The sequence below is a fragment of the Mastomys coucha genome, unplaced genomic scaffold (assembly GCF_008632895.1).
Source record: "Mastomys coucha isolate ucsf_1 unplaced genomic scaffold, UCSF_Mcou_1 pScaffold6, whole genome shotgun sequence".
Lineage (NCBI taxonomy): Eukaryota > Metazoa > Chordata > Mammalia > Rodentia > Muridae > Mastomys > Mastomys coucha.
Window position 1 is genome coordinate 40,186,527 of NW_022196912.1, and position 23,045 is coordinate 40,209,571.

Below are 23,045 nucleotides of genomic sequence, written 5' to 3' on the forward strand. Positions count from 1 at the left end.
CCATCTCGGCTAAGCGTCTTCTCACAGTGGGTCAGATGCTGAGGCTTACAGACCGTCTGAAGTCCTCTCTCACCCAACCCCTCAGGCTTGCCTTTTGCCTATATCCAAAACTTACCCCTCTCTCTCCTCATCATTGCTTTTACCCATGGACATTTTGCTCTCTTTTTGAGGTAGGGTATCATGTAGCCCAGATAATCCTCAAACTCATGATCCTCCTGCCTCAGCTTCCTGAGTTCTGAGATTAAAGATGAGTGCCCCCACACCTGGTCTAACATTTGGTTTTACTTCAATTTTTCCCCCTAAAAGTGTCTTTACCAATTTACTCTTTGATCAGTAATACTGAAGAGAGCTAACTTACCCATAGTATTGCCCAATTTTTTTTTTTTTTTTTTTTGATTTTTCGAGACAGGGTTTCTCTGTATAGCCCTGGCTGTCCTGGAACTCACTCTGTAGACCAGGCTGGCCTCGAACTCAGAAATCCACCTGCCTCTGCCTCCCAAGTGCTGGGACTAAAGGTGTGCGCCACCACTGCCTGGCAGTCTTGCCCAATCTTGGTATTAACAATTTTTTACATTGAGGCCACCTGGCTGGATGTGTGATAGTTTCTCCTTTTGGTCTTCATTTTTCTGATGAGTAATGACTATGAATATGTTTATATTGATTACTTATAAGACCCCTCTGTAATACTGGGATTGGATTTAGGGATTCTTGTTCTATAACTGAACTACATCTTCTGTTTCGCTCTCTTTTTTAAGACCATATGTCATATTGCCTAGGCTGGCTTTGAACTTGCTTTGTGGTTGTTCATGACTTTGAACTTCTGATACTCCTGCCTCAGCCTCCTGAGTGCTGTGATTTCAAGGATGTATGGCACCATATCTGGTTTTATGCAGAGATGGGGACTGAACTGAAGACTTTGTGCTTGCTTGGGAAATGATCCACCAACTGAGCTACATCTACTCTCTGTAGCCCCTTTTTACTTTGTATTTTGCTAAGTTGCCTAGGATGGCCTTGAACTTGTGATCTTCTTGCCACAACCTCCAGAGGAGCTGGGATTAAGAGCTGCAGCACTGCCATACTCTGCTGTCTTGTCTCTTGCCTGTTTTTAACTGTTCATTATTGGCTTATTTAGAATCCTGGTTCTGAACATCTGTTCCTGAGCAGAGTAGTGTGAACACCTTTTGTCTTTTTCTTGTTTTGCTGATGTTTCAATTACTGATTTATCTCCAGTCTCCGAGCTTGAGCTTGTGGTCTTTCACATGGTAGGCAAGCACACCACCACAGAGTGACATCATAGCCCTAAGACAATTTCTGAAGTAGCAATTGGATTATTTAGATTTTTCTATTTCTCCATATATATATATATATATATATACATATATATATGTATATATACATATAGTTGTTGTTGTTTTGTTTTGTTTCGAGACAGGATTTCTGTATGCAGCCCTGGCTGTCCTGGAATTCACTCTGTAGACCAGGCTGGCCTCGAACCCAGAAATCCACCTGCCTCTGCCTCCCAAGTCCTGGGATTAAAGGTGTGCGCCACCACTGCCCAGCTCTCCTTGTATATTTTTAAATAATGTGTTTTTGTAAAGGAAAAAAAAAGTAGCTTCTTTTGAAAAATTCAAATATAGGCAGACTGTGGTGGCACAAGTCTTTAATCACTCAGGAGGCAGATCTCTGGGTTCAGCCTGGTCTTCAGGTTGAGTTCCAGTATAGCCGGGACTACACAGAGAAACCCTGTCTGGAAAGAAAATTCAAATGTACTGGCTTAGGGTTTTCCATAAAACAGTCTATTTTGGTGTTATTAATTCAACCCAGGGGCTCACAAATGTGCTTCTTTTTTTTTAAGTATTTTATTTATTTATTTTATATATGTGAGTACATTGTAGCTGTACAGATGGTTGTGAGCCTTCATGTAGTTGTTGGGAATTGAATTTCGGACTTCTACTCCCTCCAGTCAGCCCTGTTCGCTCTGGTTGGCCCTGCTTGCTCAGGCCCAAAGATTATTATTATTATAGATAAGTGCACTGTTGCTGTCTTCAGACAAACCAGAAGAGGGCATCAGATCTCATTATAGGTGGTTGTGAGCCACCATGTGGTTGCTGGGATTTGAACTCAGGACCTTGGGAAGAGCAGTCAGTGCTCTTACCTGCTGAGCCATCTCGCTAGCCGTGCTTCTCTTCTTGATCAGTCTTCCCTGAGTCATTAAAATTGTCACCCTCAGAATCAGCTGATACTGGTCTGTGGCAGCTTCCTATTGAAGGCTTGCCTTTTTCTAATCCTTTTTTCTTTCTTTCTCAGTCTAACCTTTGTCCTCTTAGAGACCTTTCCAGACTACCCAGTTTCCAACTGAGACCACCCCTCTGACTGCATTCAACATGTCTTCCTTATTACATTTTTATTTTATGTGTATGGAGGTATATATATGTATTGGTTTTTCGAGACAGGGTTTTTCTGTGTAGCCTTGGCTGTCCTGGGACTCACGCTGTAGACCAGGCTGGGCTCGAACTCAGAAATCTGCCTGTCTCTGCCTCCCAAGTGCTGGGAGTAAAGGCGTGTGCCACCACTGCCCGGCGTGTATGAATATTTTGCCTGCACGTAAGTGTACACCATGTCTGTGCCTGGTACACATGGAGGTCAGTAGATGATGGCACCTGACTCCCAGGAACTAGAGTTACAGACAGTTGTGAGCTGCCATGTGGGTGCTGGGAATCAAATTGAAATCTTGCAAGAGATGTCAGTGCTCTCTTAGCTGCTGAGCCATCTCTCCAACTCCATGATTTTCTTATTTTTGTCTCTTTCTACCATAGTATTGATATTAAAGTCAATTAGCCTCACTCTATTTAGTACCTTCCATAAACGACTAAACTCCTAGCACACAGCAGCCCCAAGGTGGAAGGATATGCAATATGTTTAGCTTCCTAAATTATGGCCCATTATTTTTAGTACCATCATCAATTTGCAAATTGCAGAATCCCCTTCTCCCCTGTGCTTGGAGATCCTTTTCCTCTAACATCTGTAATATCAGGAGTTTCCTTTGTTCTCCAGAGTGCTGCAGAATCTTCAACACACCCCAGCTTCCCCTTCTGGGGGACCTTGTCACCTGAAATCCATCTCAGCACTTCTCTACTGCCCCTGGAAAGAAATTTTAGTATCTAAAACAAATGTCAGGCTCTGGTGGCACAGGCCTTTAAGTCCAACACTCAGGAGGCAAAAGCAGACACAGGTCTCTGACTTCAAGGTCAGCCTGATCTACAAAATAAGTTCCAAGACAGACAGGACTACTCAGACAAACCTTGTCTAGAAACAAACAAGCAAAAATAAATAAATAAATATAAATCTTCACGAAGGTGGAGACTTATTTTGTTCACAGATAAATCTCTAAAATCTAAAACAACTTTAGTTTACAGAATGAAGCAGGGGATTAGTATGTTCAACGAGGGAACAAGAGATAAATTCATCAAGGATTTATTATATGAGACATAATTATATTCATAGGCAAATATATACTTTTTACACAGGAGGAGGTGAAGGTACAAGAGAGAAATAGTTTCCGGGCAGTGGTGGCACACGCCTATAATCCCAGCACTTGGGAGGCAGAGGTAGGTGAATTTCTGAGTTCTAGGCCAGCCTGGTCTACAAAGTCCCAGGACAGTCAGGGCTACACAGAGAAACCCTGTCTCGAAAAACCAAAGAGAGAAAGAAAGAAAGAAAGAAAGAAAGAAAGAAAGAAAGAAAGAAAGAAAGAGAGAAGGAAAAAAGGAAAGAAAAAGAAAAAAAGAAAGAAAGAAAGAAAGAAGGAAAGAAAGAAAGGAAAGAGAGGAAAGAAAGAAAAGAAGGAAAGAAAGAAAGAAAGAAAGAAAGAAAGAAAGAAAGAGAGAAGGAAAAAAGGAAAGAAAAAGAAAGAAAGAAAGAAAGAAAGAAAGAAAGAAAGAAAGAAGGAAAGAAAGAAAGGAAAGAGAGGAAAGAAAGAAAAGAAGGAAAGAAAGAAAGAAAGAAAGAAAGAAAGAAAGAAAGAAAGAAAGAAAGAAAGATTGATTCATGATTAGAAATCTTGGTCTAGCTGGGCGGTGATGGCACACGCCTATAATCCCAGCACTTGGGAGGCAGAGGCAGGTGAATTTCTGAGTTCGAGGCCAGCCTGGTCTACAGAGTGAGTTCCAGGACAGCCAGGGCTACACAGAGAAACCCTGTCTCGAAAAACAAAAAACAAAACAAAAACAAAAAACAAAAAAACAAACAAACAAAAAAGAAATCTTGGTCCAAGAGCGGGGGATGTCGCTTGGTGGTGTCGGAGTACTTTGCTAGTGTGTAGGAGGGTTTGGTTCCTAGGATCTGGGAAGTAAACAACAACAACAACAACAACAACAACAAAACTCCAAATAGAAACCCAGTTCTAGCTCAACAACCTGAGTTCTCTACTTCAAACACGAAGAACTCATTTTGTAAAACCCAGAAGCCGGAAGTCATGGCACACGCCTTTAATCCCAGCTCTCAGGAAACAGAGGCAGGAGGATCTCAGTGAGTTCAAGGCCAGTCTAGTCTCCTGAGCTGAGTTCCAGGACAGCCAGGGCTACAAAAAAAAACCCATAGAAAACCGTGGTAGGTCTGAGCTCTGTCTCTGGGACTTGGTCCTGGTCCTGTACTGCCTGCTTGCAGCCTGGGTCTTACCCCAGAGAGGCAGCACAGAAGACTTCTGGAACGCAAAGGCAGAGGCTCTGTTTCCGGCCGGAGCGCCTCTCCCCCCGCTCTCCCGGAAGCGGCACTTGCAGTCTGGGTAACGGAGTCTGCAGCGGAGCCGCGATGGAGGTGGAGGAGGTGGTAAGGACCGAGAGGAACGCGTGGAGCTCCGGCTCGCGTTCCCTAACTGAAAGGGCCGTGGACAGCCACGAGGAGGAGGAGGAGCAGCGCCAGGAGGAGGCGTCGGCTGGGGACGGTGACCCTCATAGTGGGCGGAGCAAGGGGGCGGTGGCCACTTGGGCCGGGAACCTGGCTACGGGTCCATTCTGGGAGGTTGCGGGTGGAATTGGGTGGAGTGTTTGTTCAGAGGGGGCGTAGGCCAGAAGGAGGATGAAGCTGTGGGCTTGTGGGATGGCCACCCTCATGGCTCGTCCTCCTTGGAGGGGACCACCCAGCAAAGCTCCCTTTGATGCTGGGGCGCGTGAAGGAGAGCAGGTCCTGGAACTTGGGATGCCTCCAAGTAATCCCTGTCAGTCTATGTAGGGTACGAACTCCAGACCCTTGCCGAGGGCATTCTAGTGTGCTTGCTATCTTAGGGTTTCTGTTGCTGCGATGAAACACCATGACCAAAAAAGCAAGTTGGGGAGAAAAGGGTTTATTTGGCTCACACTTCTATATGATTGTTCATCATCTAAAGAACAGGGCAGGAACTTGGAGGCAGGAGCTGATGCAGAGGCCATGGAGGGGTGCTGCTTACTGGCTTACTCCTCATGATTTGGTCAGCCTGCCAGGTTCTGAAAAACCTAGAACTACCAGCCCTGAGATGGCACCACCCACAATGGATGGACCCTCCCTCATCAATAACTGATTAAGAAAGTGCCTCACAGGCCTACCTGCCACCAGATGGTATGGAGGTGTTTTTCTTAATTGAGCCTCCCTCCTCTCAGATGCCTTCAGTTTGTGTCAAGTTGACACAAAACCATCCAGCACACGTGCCCACACCTCGTCATAAAAGTGGTTAGGATGCTGCTGAACTTTGCATGCAATTTTAACACAATGGGTATGTTCAGTAATTGACCCATAAGTCACACACCAGAGAATTAGGAACCAATTCTGTGTGTGTGTGCACTGGCAGAATAATGATAGAGGGACTCGTGGTAGACAGTAGATGCTATTTGTATCTATTACAAATGTATCTATTATAAATATAATAATGTGTCTAGATAATAAATTGATAAACCTAAAATTATAATCCACTGTGATCCATCCATATAGACCATGAATGGACCATATGCTTCTTTTGCTTACAGTAGAACCCCAAGCACCCAGGTAAACATCTAGTACCCATATAGTTGATACCCTTTATATGGTTGGATGAAAAAAAATCAAAATTTGAAACATCTGCCTTGTCATACATTTTTAGTGCCCCAAAGGAAAAGTCAATAGTGTTTTCAATCTTTGTATGTTTGTTTTGCCTATCCATACACAGGGTCTTCTTTTTCTCCCCCAGCTCTTCCAGGGAGTTTACCTATGTCTTTGTTTCCGATTTAGCCCCACCCACCTTTCCTTCTTTGCTCTCTCTCTGTATATTTCAGTAGTTTTATGGAATAGTTACTGCATTTCACGCTACTACGGAGACTGAACTCTCCTCAGTTATAGATACTGTCTGATGTATTTTTAGTTTTTTATGATTTTTTTTTTAATTTTGGGGGGATGAAATTGCCAGGAACACTGGAAGTAGAGCTTAGAATCGGGGTTTAAAGTACAGTGTGTTGGCCTGACAGTAACAGATTTCTGCCGTCCACAGAAAGCATTCACAGACCGCTGTTCTCAGTGTGCTGCTGTCTCCTGGGGCCTTACCGATGAAGGCAAATATTACTGTACCTCCTGCCACAACGTCACAGATGTGAGTAATGTGCCATTCGAGAACTTGATTATGTTTTCAAAATTGCAGCTTCAGCCTGGTATGTGGCCTGACTCCTAAAACATGGATCTGTCTCACTCACTCAATGGACAAGTTCCAAGGATAGAAACAGTCTTTGAGAGCCCAGTCTTGGATTAAGAACTTTGCAAATTAGATTGGAGATGAACTTTTAAAGTATGTTGAGTCACATTTATAAATGAATGTTTCATTTACACTATATGCATATGGAAGTTTTTTATTGTTGTTGTTTTGTTTGGTTGGTTGGTTTTGGTGTTTTTGAGACAAGTTTTCTCTATGTAACAACCTTGGATGTCCTGGAGCTTGCTTTGTAGACCAGGCTGGCCTAGAACTCACACAGATGTGCTTACCTCTGCTCCTGAATGCTGGGATTAAAGGCATGTGTCACCATGCCCAACTTTAAGTATTTAACATTATACTTGAAGGATATTTTTATTAATTTTTAATGTGTTGTACCAGCTTAGAGATTTGGAGGGCAGAATGTTAGAATTGTGGGGGACTGTTGGGCATATTGGAAACATGCTTCCTTACCACATATCTTTGTGTAGTTCCTTAAAACCTACCAAGTACTTTCTCATCCATTATGTAATTACTGCTTCACAACAACCCGTGAGATACAATGTTATGCCCAGATAGAGCAAGTAGAGCTCATGAGTCATTAGTGGTTTTCATTGTTGTTGTTGTTTTAAGACAGAGTCTGACTGTAGACCAGGCTGGGCTCCTACTCAGACATCCAAGAGAGCTAGGATCAAAGCCATGCACCACCACACCTGACACCAGTTGAGTCTGGCTAATGCCACAGGGGTGCAAAAGATTTGGTACAAGACTTGAACCTATCATGCCTGTTTCTTAAACTAGAGATTGTCACTCTGCATTGTGTAATCATGGTAAACGAGGCCATCTCCACACTGAAAGTTTTAGGTCCTGTTCTGGTAAAGTATACCTTTAGGCCAGTAACAAAGTGTGGACAGCCTGATGCTGGACTGGTTAAATGTGCCATGACTGTTCTTCATAGCGAAGGATTTGCTGGAAGTGCAGAGCCAAAAAGGAATAAGCACTGCTTTCAGCACTTATTCAGAAAGGCTAGCTGGGGTGGAAGAGCTACTGTGACCCTGTATAGAGTATGATAGCGACTGACTTGCCTTCCTACTTCAGACAATTCAAAATCTGGACAAAAGATGTAAAACAATGACAAAAGCCCCCTTAAGACACATAGCTAATTTAGCAGATGACTCAGTTCCACAAAGCGCTTTGCTTTTATAAAAGGTGTGTATATGTGTGGGTTTGTGCATGTGAGTGTAGGTGCCTATGGAGTCCAGCAGAGGGAGCTGGTTTTGGGATGGTTATAAGCTGATGGCTGTTGTGGAAGCCAAGGGTCTCCTGTGAGACCTGTGCATGCTCTCAGCCCTGAGCCATCTCCCCTGCCCCACACAGGTGTGTTCCTTTGAGGTGGCTTCAGTCTGTAGCTCAGGTGCTTGTTTGCTTCCCTGTCAGTCAGACAGGATATTACCCAGATATATACTTAACTAAAAACCCTGGGGAATGCTGGAGCAATCATTTCCTTGATCATGGCAAAGGAGACACGTCCCATCAAGATATATAAATACTGATGTACACAAGTACATCAGACTACACTTGAAATGTGTGCACTTTGTCCTGGGCTTTGATGCTCACTGAGGCTCCAGTGGTTTAGTCAGTGTAATATTATAGTGTGGTTCAAATGTAAACATAGTGAAGGAGCAGGATGCCATAATGGAGGAGTCTCCATTTGCAGATGGAGTCAGGGCACTATTTTTATAGGAATTGAACAGCCGTAACTAATGGCTTCTTTTATCTCTGTCTTTGATGTTTCTTGGTTTGGTCTTATTAAATCAACTGTCATCATTTTTAGTTTGAAAGAATATATTATTACTACTAAGCTTCATATTTAAGAGTCTCAACCCAAGGGAGTGAGGATGTATAGTTCTTGAAGGTGAATGACACTTTTTTTTTCTTTTCCTACTGTTCAGGGGCATGATCTAGTGCATTCTGTGTGCTGGACAAGTGTTCTATTAACTACAGCTCTGGTCCCAATGTGTTTTTGTAAAAGGCTGTGAACCTGAGAGGCTGCCCTCCACACAATAGGCAAACCTGGGTGAAGTTATACAACTTGGCTTTACACTAACCCAGGCATATTCAACACATAGAATAGTGTACAGCTGTGCTTCCTGGAGTTGTATAGTGTGATACTGTTGAAATTTAGTGGGTGTAGAATGACCAGTGAGTCAGTAGCCTGGGACAGATGGAGGCTGCGATACAGCTCTCCTGACAGTCTGCTTCTCTCCTCTCCCCTCAGTTCACTGTGTGTGATTCTTCAAGTTCTTGGCACTGTGTACAATCCCCTCAGTTCACTGTGTGTGATTCTTCAAGTTCTCGGCACTGTGTACAATCCCAGCAAAGCCTTCTGTGTGGAAGGCTTTTTTCCTGGTGAGTTTTAGTCAGGAAAAAGAACTTAAGGTCCTTAATCTGACCAGTTTAGACAACATATATTTTTTTGTAAGTCCTTAAGTATTTCATACAAGTATAGGCTTAAATTATGTGAGTTTAATAGATTTTGTAAAATCAGTGCCTGCTCATTGTAGGAAATTGAAAACTATGCAAGTGGAAGCTCAAGTCTCCAACACTCAGTATCCATTTAGCAGCTCCTGTTCAGACTTTTGTTTTTCTGTGTATGGAAAGAGATAGGGAAGCTTGTGAGTACCACCGAGTATTTGTCTTGATGGTCTCTACTGTGTGGTTCAAAGGGCCACAGATTTCTATTAAGTATGCAGATAGTCCACAATCTAACCATGGAGGTGTTTAGCCTTCCCTAGTTCTTTGTTGTTCTTACATACTTCAAGTGTAAAGTTCCTTCTCACCTTGGACAGTTATCTTTTCTGGATAACTGCTTCAGTGTTATTTTGGCATGTCTTATCTTCTCACTGTAGCCTCTGTAGTATATCATAGTGCTTTGAAAACAATATCCGCGCCCAGGAATCTTATAGTTAGAGGCATGTCTCTTACTGTGTTTGAGAAGGGTCTCATGTAGCCCAGGCTGGGTCTTGGGGACTAAACTAGGATTTGGGCGTGTTAGGATGGTGAAGTACTCCTCAGCTTGTGCCTTTTATTCTTAGGAGACTCACTCAGCTGGGGGTAGTAGAGCTTGGCACTCTAGAGCTCAAAGAACAAGGGCTTTCCCAGGCTATCTGGAACCTCTCTCCCCCCAAAAAGATAAGCTTCATTTTCAATCTTTAAATTTAGAAAAATATATTAATATTATTTATTATTTTAAAATTTTTATTTTTCTCCAGAAATAAGACTCAGTATTTTGGTTTTGGTTGCAAGAAAGTCAGTGTGAGATAATTGCCCTTGAAAGCTGTTGGTACCAATCAGTTTGTTATGAATGGTACTATTACCATTTTAAAGTTCTTTTATTGGAAATAAAAACTACTTTTATTTTATTTATTTTATTTTTTCAGATAGGGTCTTACTTTATAATGCTGTCTGGCCTGGAACTTACTATGTAGACCAGGCTGGCCCTGCCTCTGACTTCTTAGTGCTGGGATTAAAGGCATGCTCCCCACACCCATGGTAGTATTTTTGAAAATGAAAATCCTTTCTGACTTACTGTTCACATAACCTGCTAAAGGAGGATGAGCCTCCCTGTGTGGCAGGGATTCAGGGAGTTGGTTGTTTTTGTTGTCCTTTGTTTTGAGGGAGGGTCTATGTAGCACAGGCTGGCCTTAAGCTCTTGATCCTCCTGCCTTCACCTCCTAAGTGCTAGAATTAGGGCATGTGCTACTATCTCTAATCATAAATTGTGGTCATGTTTATTTTGCATGGATTAAAAAATGAGTATATTTTATTTTTGGTCTTGTTTGATTCCCCTTATTTTTTTAAAACATTAGATAAAAGTTATTTTTTAATACATTTTTGTTTTGTTTTGTTGTTGTTTTCACTGTGTACCCCAGCTGTCCTGGAACTTGCTCAGTAGACCAGGCAAGCCTCAAAAACCTGACTGTCTTTGCCTCCCAAATGCTGAGATTCAAGTCATACACCACCATACCCAGCTTTTTAAATTCAAATTTAATTACAATATAATTGCATAGTTTAAAGTAAAGGTTTATTTGTTTAGTTACTGTGTAACTGGCTCTTTTAGGAACCGAAATCTTTTTGAGTGAAAAAGGAGCATAAAGATTAACTGTCATAGTATGGTTTCCTGGTCATCTGTCCAGTCACTCTCAGGTTGACTCCTGGACATTTCCCAGTGTGTACGTAGAATGTGTGCTTCAGGGTACAGAGCTTTCCTCCTCACGGCCTGTCTTTGTTTCCTGCAGCGATCTGAGGAAGTGGTGAGCACTGCAGTTATCCCTAACACGAAGATCAACTCCATCAGCAGGGGCCTGAGACAGAGAAGCAAGCATGGTGAGCGCAATAAGGCTCCCTCACACTTTCCTTCATGATGTGAGGACACAGAATGAGTTTAAATAAATTCCAGACAAAATGCCAGCATTTTAAACAGAAAATCCAAGTTATTAAAGTCAAGTCTCTGCAAATGCGCTGAAGTAATTGTTCTGCAGAAAGTGGTAACAGGGTTAGCTGTCTGTACCTGGCCTGTGTCCTGGCCTGTGCCCTTGACTGTGATGTGATTTTCTGAAATGGCTCAGCTGAGTGCTTCTCAGATTTGGCTAGCTCAACACCGTATTTATCTTTGAACACTATTTCTCACATTGAATTTTGTACATGCCTTTTTAAAATAGGAAAGATTATTTTTCTCTAAAATAGCTGTAGAGTGAGTACTGACCCAGTGACTCCTCACAGTGGGCCATTATTGAGAAGGATCTGAAAATGTCTGATTGGCATTTTTGTATTTTTGTGAGTAACTAGGACCAGGTAGATTCTCAAGTTGGAAACCACTGACCTAATGGTGATAGTAAACAGTTCTATAAAAGGTAGCTGTGAAAGTAAACATACAAATATATGTGTGTATACATGTGTATGAATATACATATATGGACATGCATGAAATATATATATGAAATACATCAATATTCCTAGATAAATAACAGAGGGGATGCTCAAAATACTGACACAGATTTCTGTTTAACCGTTAATAGTAACTTTAAAAGAAATGATTATTTTATGCTTATATATGTAGGTGTTTGTGTACATGTATGTCTGTACTATGTATATGTGGCTACCCTTAGAGGCCAGAGGGCTGTGTTACAGATGGTTGTCATCTTACCATGGAGATGCTGGGAACCAAAACCAGGTTACTGAACTGTCCATCTCTCCAGCCCCATAGTGACTTTTTATAGGCTAAAAACTTGTTGATTTTTATTTAGTTTTATTAGAATAACATGATTAATTGTAGCTCAGCTATGTAAATAGTTAAAATGTATAGTTCGGGCTTAATGTCTACAGAACCTTGGATGCTGCATTAAGTGGTGTCTCCTAGTCAATGCCAGAGTCACGGCATTGTCACTTGTGAAGGAAAACAGTGACACTGTTGTTATATACATAGGAGAGTGCAGAGAGTTTAAAATGCAACACTGTCAGTTTCTACGTTTGTATGACAGTGTGTAGAAACCTAGGACAGTGTGTGGATACCACTCAGAGGGTTTAATCCTCTTAACCTCTGCGTGCATCAGAAATTGTAGGCTTCTTGTTATATTGGAGACTGCCCAGGAAGGATTGGTTAGTCAGTGGGGCAGGAAACCATGTGATATTCTGGTAAGTGAGAGGAGTTGGAATCTTCATGATGTGCTGTGTGGGAGTCAGTAACAGACTTCAGAAGCCATGTGTGAGAAATTTTGATAGCATGCTTTTGAATGAGTTTCTGTGTTTGTCTGGCTATGGCAGGTAAAATACAAGGAATTCATCCATTGTAACGTTGTCTCCAATTGGTTGTTACCATAGCTAAACCTATAATTCTGACTCCTCTGGCAATTTCTTTATGCTCTCTTAGGGTTGTGAGGCTCACAAGAATAGTCCATTTAAAATATTTAGGAGCTGGGAAGATGGCTCCATCAGTGATGTACCTGACAAACAAGGACTGGAGGCCAGAGCCCCAAAACATACATAAAAGCTGCTAATTACTGCATGCTTCTTGTAACCTTAGTATTGGAAGGGATGGATACAGGTAGATCCTCAAAGCTTACTGGCCAGCCATCCTAGCCAAATCCACGAGTTTCAAATTCACTGAGAAACACCATGTAAAAAAATAAAGGGGGGGGGGGCTGGAGAAATGGCTCAGAGGTTAAGAGCACTGACTGCTTTTCCAGAGATCCTGAGTTCAATTCCCATCAACCACATAGTGGCTCACAACTATCAGGGATGGGATCTGATGCCCTCTTCTGGTGTGTCTGAAGACAGCTACATTGTACTTATATAAATAAAATAAATAAATCAATCTTTAAAAAATAATACAGGTGGAAGGACTGGAGCGATGGTCAGCAGTGAAGAGCACTTGCTTTCTGGGACCTTCGTTCGGTTCCAGCACCCACATGATGGCTTTCAATTGTCAGTAATTTGAGGGATTGGATGCTTTCTGCTGGCTTCTGTGGGCACCAGGCTTCTGTATGTGGTACATATATACAGACAGAACACCCATATACATGAAATGAAATAATAGTAATTTTTAAAAGATTCAGAGTGATAAAGGAAGACCCTGTCATTGATCACAGATCTATATATACACACACAGCTATGTGCAACCCATTTACATATGCATATACACTAACAATTACAAACACTGCATACAATACCACACAGAAATTCTTAGGATATAACTTGTACCTAGGCACTGGTATGTATCAGATTTCTTATTTTCAGTTTCTCTCTCTAACCCAGAAACATTTTCACAAAAATAGAGTGCCATTGTGAGTTTGTTTCCTTAAATGTGTGGATTGCCCTTTCCTGACTACTAGACATTATTTATTGGATCTTTTATCATTTCCATATTTGTCAACCAAAATATGTGTTTAGATGGAACAGAAAACTGGTGGATGCAGTGACCAAGTATTTTCACATAGGAATGCTTTGAGCACTGTAAAATACAAATTTAAAAAACTTAAATCTCACTGGGTATGGTGGCAAAGCCTTTAATTCCAGCATTAGGAGGCAGTTGCAGAGGCAGACAGATGTCTGTGAGTTCCATGCCTGCCTGGTCTATGTATTGAGTTACAGGACAACCTGGGTAACAGTGAGACACTGTCTCAAAACTAAAGCAAAACAAAAACAAAAATGAAAATCTCACACAAACATACATTTCACCTATTTTTAAACATGCCAAATAGTCCATTTTCTGCCTTTTATGATAACATTTCAGAATAATCATAGATAATTGAAAAAACTGAGTATGATAACACAATGCTTAGCTCTAGCATTTTTATACAAATACATCTGATTGGAAAAAAGAATATACAGATAGAAACTATCAGGCTGGAGAGATGTTTCAGTGGTTAAGAGCACTGGCTGCTCTTCCAGAGGTCCTGAGTTCATTTCCCAGCAATAACATTGTCTTAGGTTTCTATTGTTATGATAAAACACCATGACCAAAAATCCAGTTGGGGAGGAAAGGGTTTATTTGACTTATACTTCCAGATTATAGTACATTATTGAAGGAAGTCAGGCAGGAACTCAAGTGGAGTTGGAACCTAGAGGCAGAAGTTCATCCAGAGGCCAAGGACCTATTGCTTACTTGGCTTGCTTCCCCTGACTTGCTCAGTCTGCTTTCTCATGGAACTCAAGACCGCTAGCCAGAGATGGTACCCACAATGGGCTGGTCCCTCCCTCACTGAACACTAAGTGAGAAAATGCCATCCCTACAGCTGGGTCTCATAGAGGCATTTTTTCAACTGTAGATGACTAACTTGTATCAAGTTGACACACAAAACCAGCCAGTACACACATGGTGGCTCACAACTATCTATAATAGTATCTGATGTCCTCTTCTGTCATGCAGGCATATATGCAAATAGAGCACCATATACATACATAAATAAATCTTAAAAAAGAAGAAAGAAGCTGTTCATGGTTGAGTATAGTAATGGATGCCTATGCTTTCAGCACTTAGGAGATGGGAACATAGGAAGGGAGACTGATAGAAATCTGAGGCCACCTAATCTGCATAGCAAGTTCCCTGCTGCACACAGTCACATAGTGGGACCTTATTAAAAAACAAAACAAGGGCTGGTGAGATGGCTCAGCGGGTAAGAGCACTGATTGCTCTTCCGAAGGTCCTGAGTTGGGATCCCAGCAACCACATGATGGCTCACAACCACCCATAATGAGATCTGACACCCTCTTCTGGTGCGTCTGAAGACAGCTGCAGTAAATTGGGCTGGAGAGAGGCTGGGCTGGAGCGAGCGGGGCTGGCAGAGGTCCTGAGATCAACAGCAGCCACACACATGATAGCTTATGGCCATCCATACAGCTATAGTGTACTCATACACATAAAAATAAATTAAAAAATAAATCTTTAATCCCAACACTTGGGAGGCAGAGGCAGGCAGATTTCTGACTTTGAGGCCAGCCTGGCTACAGAGTCAGTTCCAGGACAGCCAGGGCTACACAGAGAAACCCTGTCTCGAAAAAAACAAAAAAAAAACACCCAAAAAACAAACCTAAAGCATGTACACATATACAACATACACAAATACATATACAAAATGTACACATATACACACAATATGTACATCATAAGTAGACACAGAGTGCACACACATACACAAAACATATATGTATATACATAAAGTGTACACGCATACATACAAGAAAACTATTTGAGGTACAAAAATAAAAGTCTTTTGACACATGTACACAGAGATTGCATTATGTAGAAGCATCATAGTAAATTAGGAATATATGTGTCTAAAGCTTGTTATTTGTCCTTTAGAGAAAGGCTGGGATTGGTATGTGTGTGAAGGTTTCCAGTGCATACTTTATCACCAAGCAGAAGCCCTGGAGACCCTCGGAGTAAGCCCAGAACTAAAGGTAAGTAGCTAGATGTTAGCTGTCATCGTTTGAAAAGTGAGACTTGAGTGGACCCTCCCCTAACTCTAAGACTGAAAAATAAAATGTAATGTTATTTATTGGGTTTTCTTTCCCATGTCCCTGGTAAGGAGAAGCAGGTGAAAAGGCATTTAGATTAGGACCTCACACACACATTTGTAGAGTGTGAGAGCTTGTGTGGTATGTGCCTGTGTGAATGTCACCATCAGTTGTTTCCTTCCTTCTTAGAATGAAGTCTTACACAGCTTTTGGAAGCGCTACCTTCAGAAGAGCAAGCAGGCCTATTGTAAAAATCCAGTTCGTACAAGTGGAAGGAAAGCCAAGGTGAGCCCTGGACCCTGACATGAGGCACTAAAATTCACTTTGTGTGGCAGAAAGACTGCTTGAGTCTGACTGTGGTGCTTGTCTGTGGATTTTCAGGGAAGAGGCTCCTGGTGCAATCCAGAATGATCTAGACTTTACAATGAATTGTGGTTGTTTATTAAACAAGTTGTAACATAAAATTTATCTTCTTTCTTAGTTAGTATTTTACTGCTGTGAACAGACACCATGACCAAGGCATGTCTTACAACATTTAATTGGGGCTGGCTTACAGGTTCAGAGGTTCATTCCATTCATTATCAAGGCAGGAACATGGCATCATCCAGGCAGGTATGGTGCAGATGGAGCTGAGAGTTCTACATCTTCATCTAAAGGCTCCTAGCAGAATACTGGCTTCTAGGCAGCTAGGGTGAGGGTCTTATAGCCCACACTCACAGTGACACACCTACTCCAACAGAGCCACACCTATTCCAACAAGGCCACACTCCTAAATAGTGTCACTCCCTGGGTTAAGCATATACAAATGATCACATCTTCCTTTTGAAAGTTTTTGTTATTTGGTTTTGGTCTTTTGAGGCAGGGTCTAACTTCATAGTCTAGGCTCTCCTTGGACTCTTGGTAATCCTCCTGCCACACCCTTTCAAGTGCCAGGATTACAGCCAGCAAACCTAGCTCATGCATTTTATTTAGATAATTTAAGGAATTTCTTATTTGTTTTACAATTCATATGTTGGGAAAGCTCTGTGCCTCTGCGCTCCCTACCTGGCCTAGAAGAGGGCTCTTGAGGGGCTTCTGTCCTTTGGCTGTTTTGTTTGTGGCCTTTGTTTGTATTGTTTTTTATTGTTAGAAATTTTTGCATATGTGATTCCTATTATGATGATGGTGATGACTATTTTTTGAGACAGGATTATTTCTCCCTGGCTAGCCTGAAACTCACAGAGATACATACTGCTTCTCTCTCCCAAGTGATGTGATTAAAGGCAAGTGTCACCACCTGGCTTATTTTATTTTACTTTATTTTATTTTATTTTATTTTATTTTATTTTATTTTGAGACAGGGTCTTATGTATCCCCAGCCAGCCTTGCTGTGTAGTTAAGGATGATCTTGGCTTGCCTACACCTCCCAAGTGCTAGATTGACAGACATAATTTTAGGCAGGCATTGTAGCAACTGAGCTGCATTCCCAGGCCCTGCATATGTCATTTTTCACTTGGCCCTCCTACTTATTTTACCTGGCATCTCAGTATCTGCCCCTTACTGCCCCATCTCAGAGCTTTGTGAAGTGAAGGCAAGTCAATCTGGGTGCTCATCCGAGCCACTCTGTCTTTGAGCAGTTTGTTCTGAATTGCTTTTGAAATATGCTATGATACTTTTTACTTTTACTTTTTACTTTTTACAGCAGTTCCACTGCTGAGATGTGTCTGATGTAGCTACTCTCCAGGACTAAGATAAGATTCTCAGTCTGTGTGACTCACATTTACTAGAAACTTGGTAGGTGGTCCAGCATTTCCTTGTTTGGTAAGGCCCTCATAGGTCTAAGGTCAGTGACCCAGGACTAAGAAGCCCAGGTCAAGATGAGAGGAATAGGTTACAGAGGTGAGCAAAGGAGGGGCCTCAGAGCTGCACATGGGACACTGACCTGTCTGGGAATAGGAGCCACAGGCTTGTCATGAAAAGCAAAAGGTGCTCTATGGTTTTATGATGGCTCTTAAAAGGAAAAGAGGAATTACTCAGAGTAGTAAGAACATGACCTTCAAATCTCACACTTGGTGTCTCTGGTTGTCTTTGTGCACTGGGATGCTGCCTAGTATATAGAAAATAGGAATGAAAACCTGGGGTTCTCTATGACACTTTAATCCTAGGCTAACTGAAAACTTACAGACAAAAGTTTTGTTGGTATGAGTAAACACCTGGAGGACAGTATTCATTAAATCCTAGTGAATAAGAAATGAAATTGGAAGCCCATTGGTAAATCACATCATTTCTGTCACACCAGTATAGCAATACTCTTTTTTTGAAAGGGAGAAAAAAAATACACTTTAAATTAGAAATGGGTTTGGGGTGTTGCTTACAAACAGAGAGCTTGCCTAGTAGTTCCGGACCACAGATTGCACCCTCAGAATGTATGTATCTCAGTAACTCTCCAAATGTGGCCCTAGAACTTTGGATCTATTCCAAGTAGAGAGGCCAGTATCTGCATCCTAACCTACAACTTTTGAGCTATGGATAACTATTGATTCCAGAATAAGCAATCAAATATGTATAATAGGGTGTTGGGAAGGATGTTACGTAATCCAGACAGGCCATGGAGGACTTCCCAGTGAGGTGAAGGGTCTTAGGAAGTGATATTAACATGAGGTGTGGAAGAGAAGCAATGCTGAACTTCAGGCCTCTCTGGGACCACTGCTCAAGCCTACATTAGGTGAGTGGCAGCAGCTGGGGCCTGGCAGCACACAGGAGAGGGTGAGTGGGAGGGTATAGAAGGGCTTTGGAGATAGATCCAGTGGCAATTCCTGATGCTCTAAATGTGGGGTGTTGGGGGCAGGAGTCAAGGATGACTGTGGGGTTCTCAGCCTAAGAAGCTAGAAGAAAAGAACTGTCATAAACTGAAAGGGCAGGTGGGACCAGGGGTTGGGTTTGGGATATGTTAAGTTTGAGACAGCTGTTAGACATCAAGAGTAAATGTCACATGTATAGTGAGACAGACAAGTCTGCAGTGGAAAAGATAGGAATTTAAAACTGCCAGTGTGCATTATAGCCATGAGATCATCAAATCCAGGCTTCAAGCATACTAGACAAGCATTCTATCTCTAAACTAAGCTTCTAAACAAGTGTCTTAGTTACTGTGTGATAAAACATCATGACCATAAGCAACTTGGGAGGAAAGGGTTTATTTCGCTTGTACTTCCACATCACAATGTGTCTTTGAAGGAAGTTATGCCAAGAACTTGGAAGCAAGAACTGCAGCAGAGACTGTGGAGGAGTACTACTAACTGGCTGGCTTCTTGGCTCGCTCGGCCTATTTTGTTATTGTTATTGTTGTTTCACATGGAAAATGGTAGCATTTATGTGAACCCCCCTGTACTCTGCAGATCCTGATTGTACCACATCAGTGATGGGTGCAGCTCCAGCCTTGTTTTTGCAGCCTTTACCTGTGTCTGCTCAGCATGGCTTGGCAGCAGCAGAAAGGAAAAAGGGAGTCATCAGTGAAGGCTCCCAGCCTACTTTCCTGTACAACCCAGGGCCATCTGCCCGGGGATAGCACCACCCACAATGGGCTGGGCCTTCTGGAGCATTAATTTTTAAGTGACACCACGTGCTTTCTCACAAGCCAATCTTGTGGGGCATTTTCTCAGCTGAAGTTCCTTCTTCCCAAATGACTCTAATTTTGTTAAGTTAGTCAAAATTAGCCAGCACACCAAGATACACCAACATTTTAAGCACCCTTAAGAATGCTGTGAATTAAACTGTGACATGCCAATGATTGTAAGAGTTACCGAGATTTCAGGAATTTTAAAATGTGGGGTAGGTACATCATAGAAGTTATATACAGTAGCTATGATTTAAACCCCAAGTTTGTTGATGTCACCAAAAGGCAGACACAGAGGAGGACCAAAAACATGAGCTCTGGGCCTTCCCAGGGTTACTGTGTTGGTGTGAAGTCTGGACAGCTGAGAGGAGGGATGTTCTGGAAGCCAAGGAGACAGTATTTCATATAAGGACAGTGGCATCCGGTGATGCTGCTGCTGGGTTAAGGGGAGAGAGGGCTGAGGCTGTTCAGTGGAGCTGAACTGGAATGGGGTACAAGGCAGACAGAGATCAATGACAGCATCTCTTTATATCTTCAAGGCATTTTGCTTCAGAGACATTCAGAAAAATTGGATGGTGCCTGTGGTCAAGGGAAAGTTTTGTTCAAGTGGAGAGATGATAGTGTATCTGGTGTTGACAGACTGTTACAGTAGAAATGAATGATTCGAGTGAGTGTACAAATGGAGAAGTTGGCTTTCAGTGGAAGATCACATAGTTCAGAAGAACTGGGAACAGGGCAGTGTCTATGGCAGAGCAGTGGGCAGGTGGAATGCCTGCAGGAATCTGTGGAAGTTCTCTTCCGATTGCTTTAGGTTTTCTGAGCGCGTGCTTCTTGGCCAGCTTTGTGATGCATCTTGCCTCATGAGGCCCATGGCAAGGGCATTTAGTCTTAGGATTTATTTTCTTCTGTGTTCTCTATGCTTCTTCAGTACATGAGTTTGATCTCCTTGTAATAAGGTCATGTTTCTTGACCTGCAGGGATAAGATCATAGGACTATGAATGATATCAGTTCCTTGTGGCCATTTAAGCTAATGAGATCTTTAAGTAGCCAGTCCCCTGACTATTCTAGAGACATTGACTACCATTTCATTAGTTGACATGTGACAGCAAGCAGTGGTATGAAATATTACATCCTTGTCAGGTACTGGTTATACACAGGAAGTGCTATGTGGGAAAGTGAGAAGTCAGGAAGAAGAGTGGTTGGAAAGGCAGCAGCATAGTGGAGTAAAAAACCAGTTGAAAAGAGAGAAACCAGTTGAAAAGAGAGAAACCAGTTAAAAAGTCAGTCTAGGCGAAAGAAATGAAGCCACAAGATGAAAAGTTAGAATTCTCAGGCAGATGTGGTAGAAAGCTACCAGCATGGTGGATCAAAACTGACATTGATGCTTTCATTGTGAGGGTCCTGACCCAACAAGAGAGGTATATCTGGAAGGAGGAGATGAGTGTGTGTGTGTGTGTGTGTGTGTGTGTGTGTGTGTGTGTGTGACTATTTCTACACTTAGCCTTGTTTGCAGTCCCTCTCTAGAAAGCATTGCTGATGGGAACAGTTCCCTAGAAAGGACTCTCAGATGCAGTGATGAACAGTAACTAACTGTTTAGGGTCACAGAAATTAACTTTCAAACTCCAGCAGTAATTTCTGTTTCTGTTATCTTATGAGCAGGTATTAGAAGACAATCTGCAGTCCTCTGACTGGGCCAGTGATCTTGAGCTGCTAAGTGATACCACATGTCCCCTTGAAAGTGGAGCAGAGTTCCAGTCTGACCCTCAGACTCCAAAGCCTTTCCCTGTCACCAAAGGATCACCAAAGTCAGGTAAAACAGAAACAGTCTACTTAGAATCCTTTAAAACTTATTTATTTATTGTGTGCGTGTATAGGAGAGAGCACACATGTGGCAGTCACTGGCTGCTCTTCCAGATGATCTGGGCTTGATTCTCAGCATGTCCATGGTAGCTCACAACTGTCTATAACTCCAGCTCTAGGGGATCTGGTGTCCTCTCTGGCCTCTGCAGATACCAGGCACACAGGTGGGTGCACACACATGTACAAAAATAAAAAATAAATATTTTTTTAAAATGATGATTTCGGGAGCTTTCTTTTAGTTCTTACACTAAAATTATGAATACAACTCAATATAAAACTATAAGTGCTGACTGTTACAAGGAAGATAAGACACCAGCTACCATCCCACTCAGAAATAAATATTACTGCCATAGGTGGCATCTGGGAAGCTGTTTATTTGCATATGTAGAGAGAAAGACAAGGGTTTTTTGTTTTGTTTTGTTTTGTTTTGTTTTTTGTCTGAGACAGGGTTTCTCTTTGTAAAAACCCTGGCTGTCCTGGACCTCATTCTGTAGACGAGGCTGGACTTGAATTCACAGGGGTCTGCCTGGCTCTGCCTCTCAGGTGCTGGGATTAAAGGTGAGGGCCACCACTCTGTGTCACAATGCCTAGCCGAAAGGCAAGATTTAGGACAGTAGTTCTAAAGTTGTCACTGTGGGGCTGGCAGGATGGCTCAGCAGGCTAAGGCACTTGCCACAAACTCTGATCCACGTTCAATCCCCAGGACCCAGGAGAGAGAGAACCTGACTCCTGAAAATTGTTCTTTGAGCTCTACATGACACACACATACACACACACACACACACACACACACACACACACACACACACACACACACGCTTGTCCTCACTGCTGCTGGCATGTTGAGATTTTCCCTCAAGGTAGAATTTGTCAGCTTTCTGCTCAGATATCCCCTTCTTAAAGAGGTCTTTCTAATCACCTGCTCAAAAGAGCCATCTTGCCCCCTTTCTAAACACTTTTGGATGCCCCTGGATTGCTGTTTTCTGGATAACACTTTTCTCTGCCCACCATAATTGTTGTTTATGGCTTAGTAGAGTGTAAATTACAGGAGAGGTGAAACACAGGTCATTGTCATTTCCCCAGGCCTAGGGGAGTGGCCCAGAAAGTGAGGTGGGTCTCTTAGAGTAAGAAGGCTTGGCTTTAGTGTCTACTAGAGGACACCTGGAGGCTGGGTGGGGTATAGAGTGCTGCCTCATGCAAGCAGTTTGGAATTTTCCCTCTGATTGCTTGACCTTTTATTTTTAAAAATAGCTTGTGTTCACTATGTAAAAATTTACATCTCTTTTAAAAATCTCATCCCACCCTACTCCCCTAGATAATCCTAATTAGATTGTATACACAAAGTGAATCAGTTATAATTTATTTTGAGTGGCTGTTGTTTTGTTACTCATTTTTGTGTTTCTGAATAAGCAGCATCTGTCTGCTCTGGATCTGTTGATGGAGTGGAGTACTCAGAGCGGAAGGAGAAGGGGCTCGTGAAGATGACCGTGCCCAGGACACTTGCTCTCTGCTATCTGTCCTTGCTCTGGCAGAGAGAAACAATTACACTTTCAGACCTTTTGAGGTAAACTGAACTTACTTCCTGATTGTTTTTTCCTGATTATCTGTGTGAATTTAGGAACATCTTTTGGAAATTTTTAATTTTATAAGAAAGCCTAAAATGAGGAAAGGCCTGGAAAGCTTGGGTAATACATGGACTACTTTCTCATAGTTCTCACTAAGAACCTGACAAAACTAACTATCTTAAAAGGAGAGAGGGATTTGCATTGGGTTGTGGTTTGAGGGGATTCAGTCTACCTTGTCAGTGGTGGTGAAGGTGGAGGTGGAGGTCGTGGTGGTGATGGTGGTGGAGGTGGAGGTGGAGGTAGAGGTGGTGGTGGTGGAGGTGGAG

General features: G+C 42.3%; 1 protein-coding gene across 9 annotated transcripts in view; it reads left to right on the forward strand.

Annotated features, from left to right (window-relative positions):
- The first annotated feature begins 4,759 nt into the window (after positions 1-4,759).
- The window catches only part of Taf1b (TATA-box binding protein associated factor, RNA polymerase I subunit B), a 61,193-nt gene continuing 42,907 nt past the window's right edge, over positions 4,760-23,045 (forward strand). The window contains exons 1-8 of one of the 9 annotated variants that reach the window (XM_031355701.1): positions 4,904-4,942; positions 5,478-6,015; positions 6,494-6,592; positions 10,984-11,071; positions 15,546-15,643; positions 15,890-15,985; positions 20,954-21,104; positions 22,565-22,718. In XM_031355701.1, coding sequence (XP_031211561.1) covers positions 5,965-6,015; positions 6,494-6,592; positions 10,984-11,071; positions 15,546-15,643; positions 15,890-15,985; positions 20,954-21,104; positions 22,565-22,718 — 737 coding nt within the window. In that variant the 5' untranslated portion in view covers positions 4,904-4,942; positions 5,478-5,964. The other 8 variants (XM_031355704.1, XM_031355705.1, XM_031355708.1 and 5 more) reach the window with 8 other exon arrangements.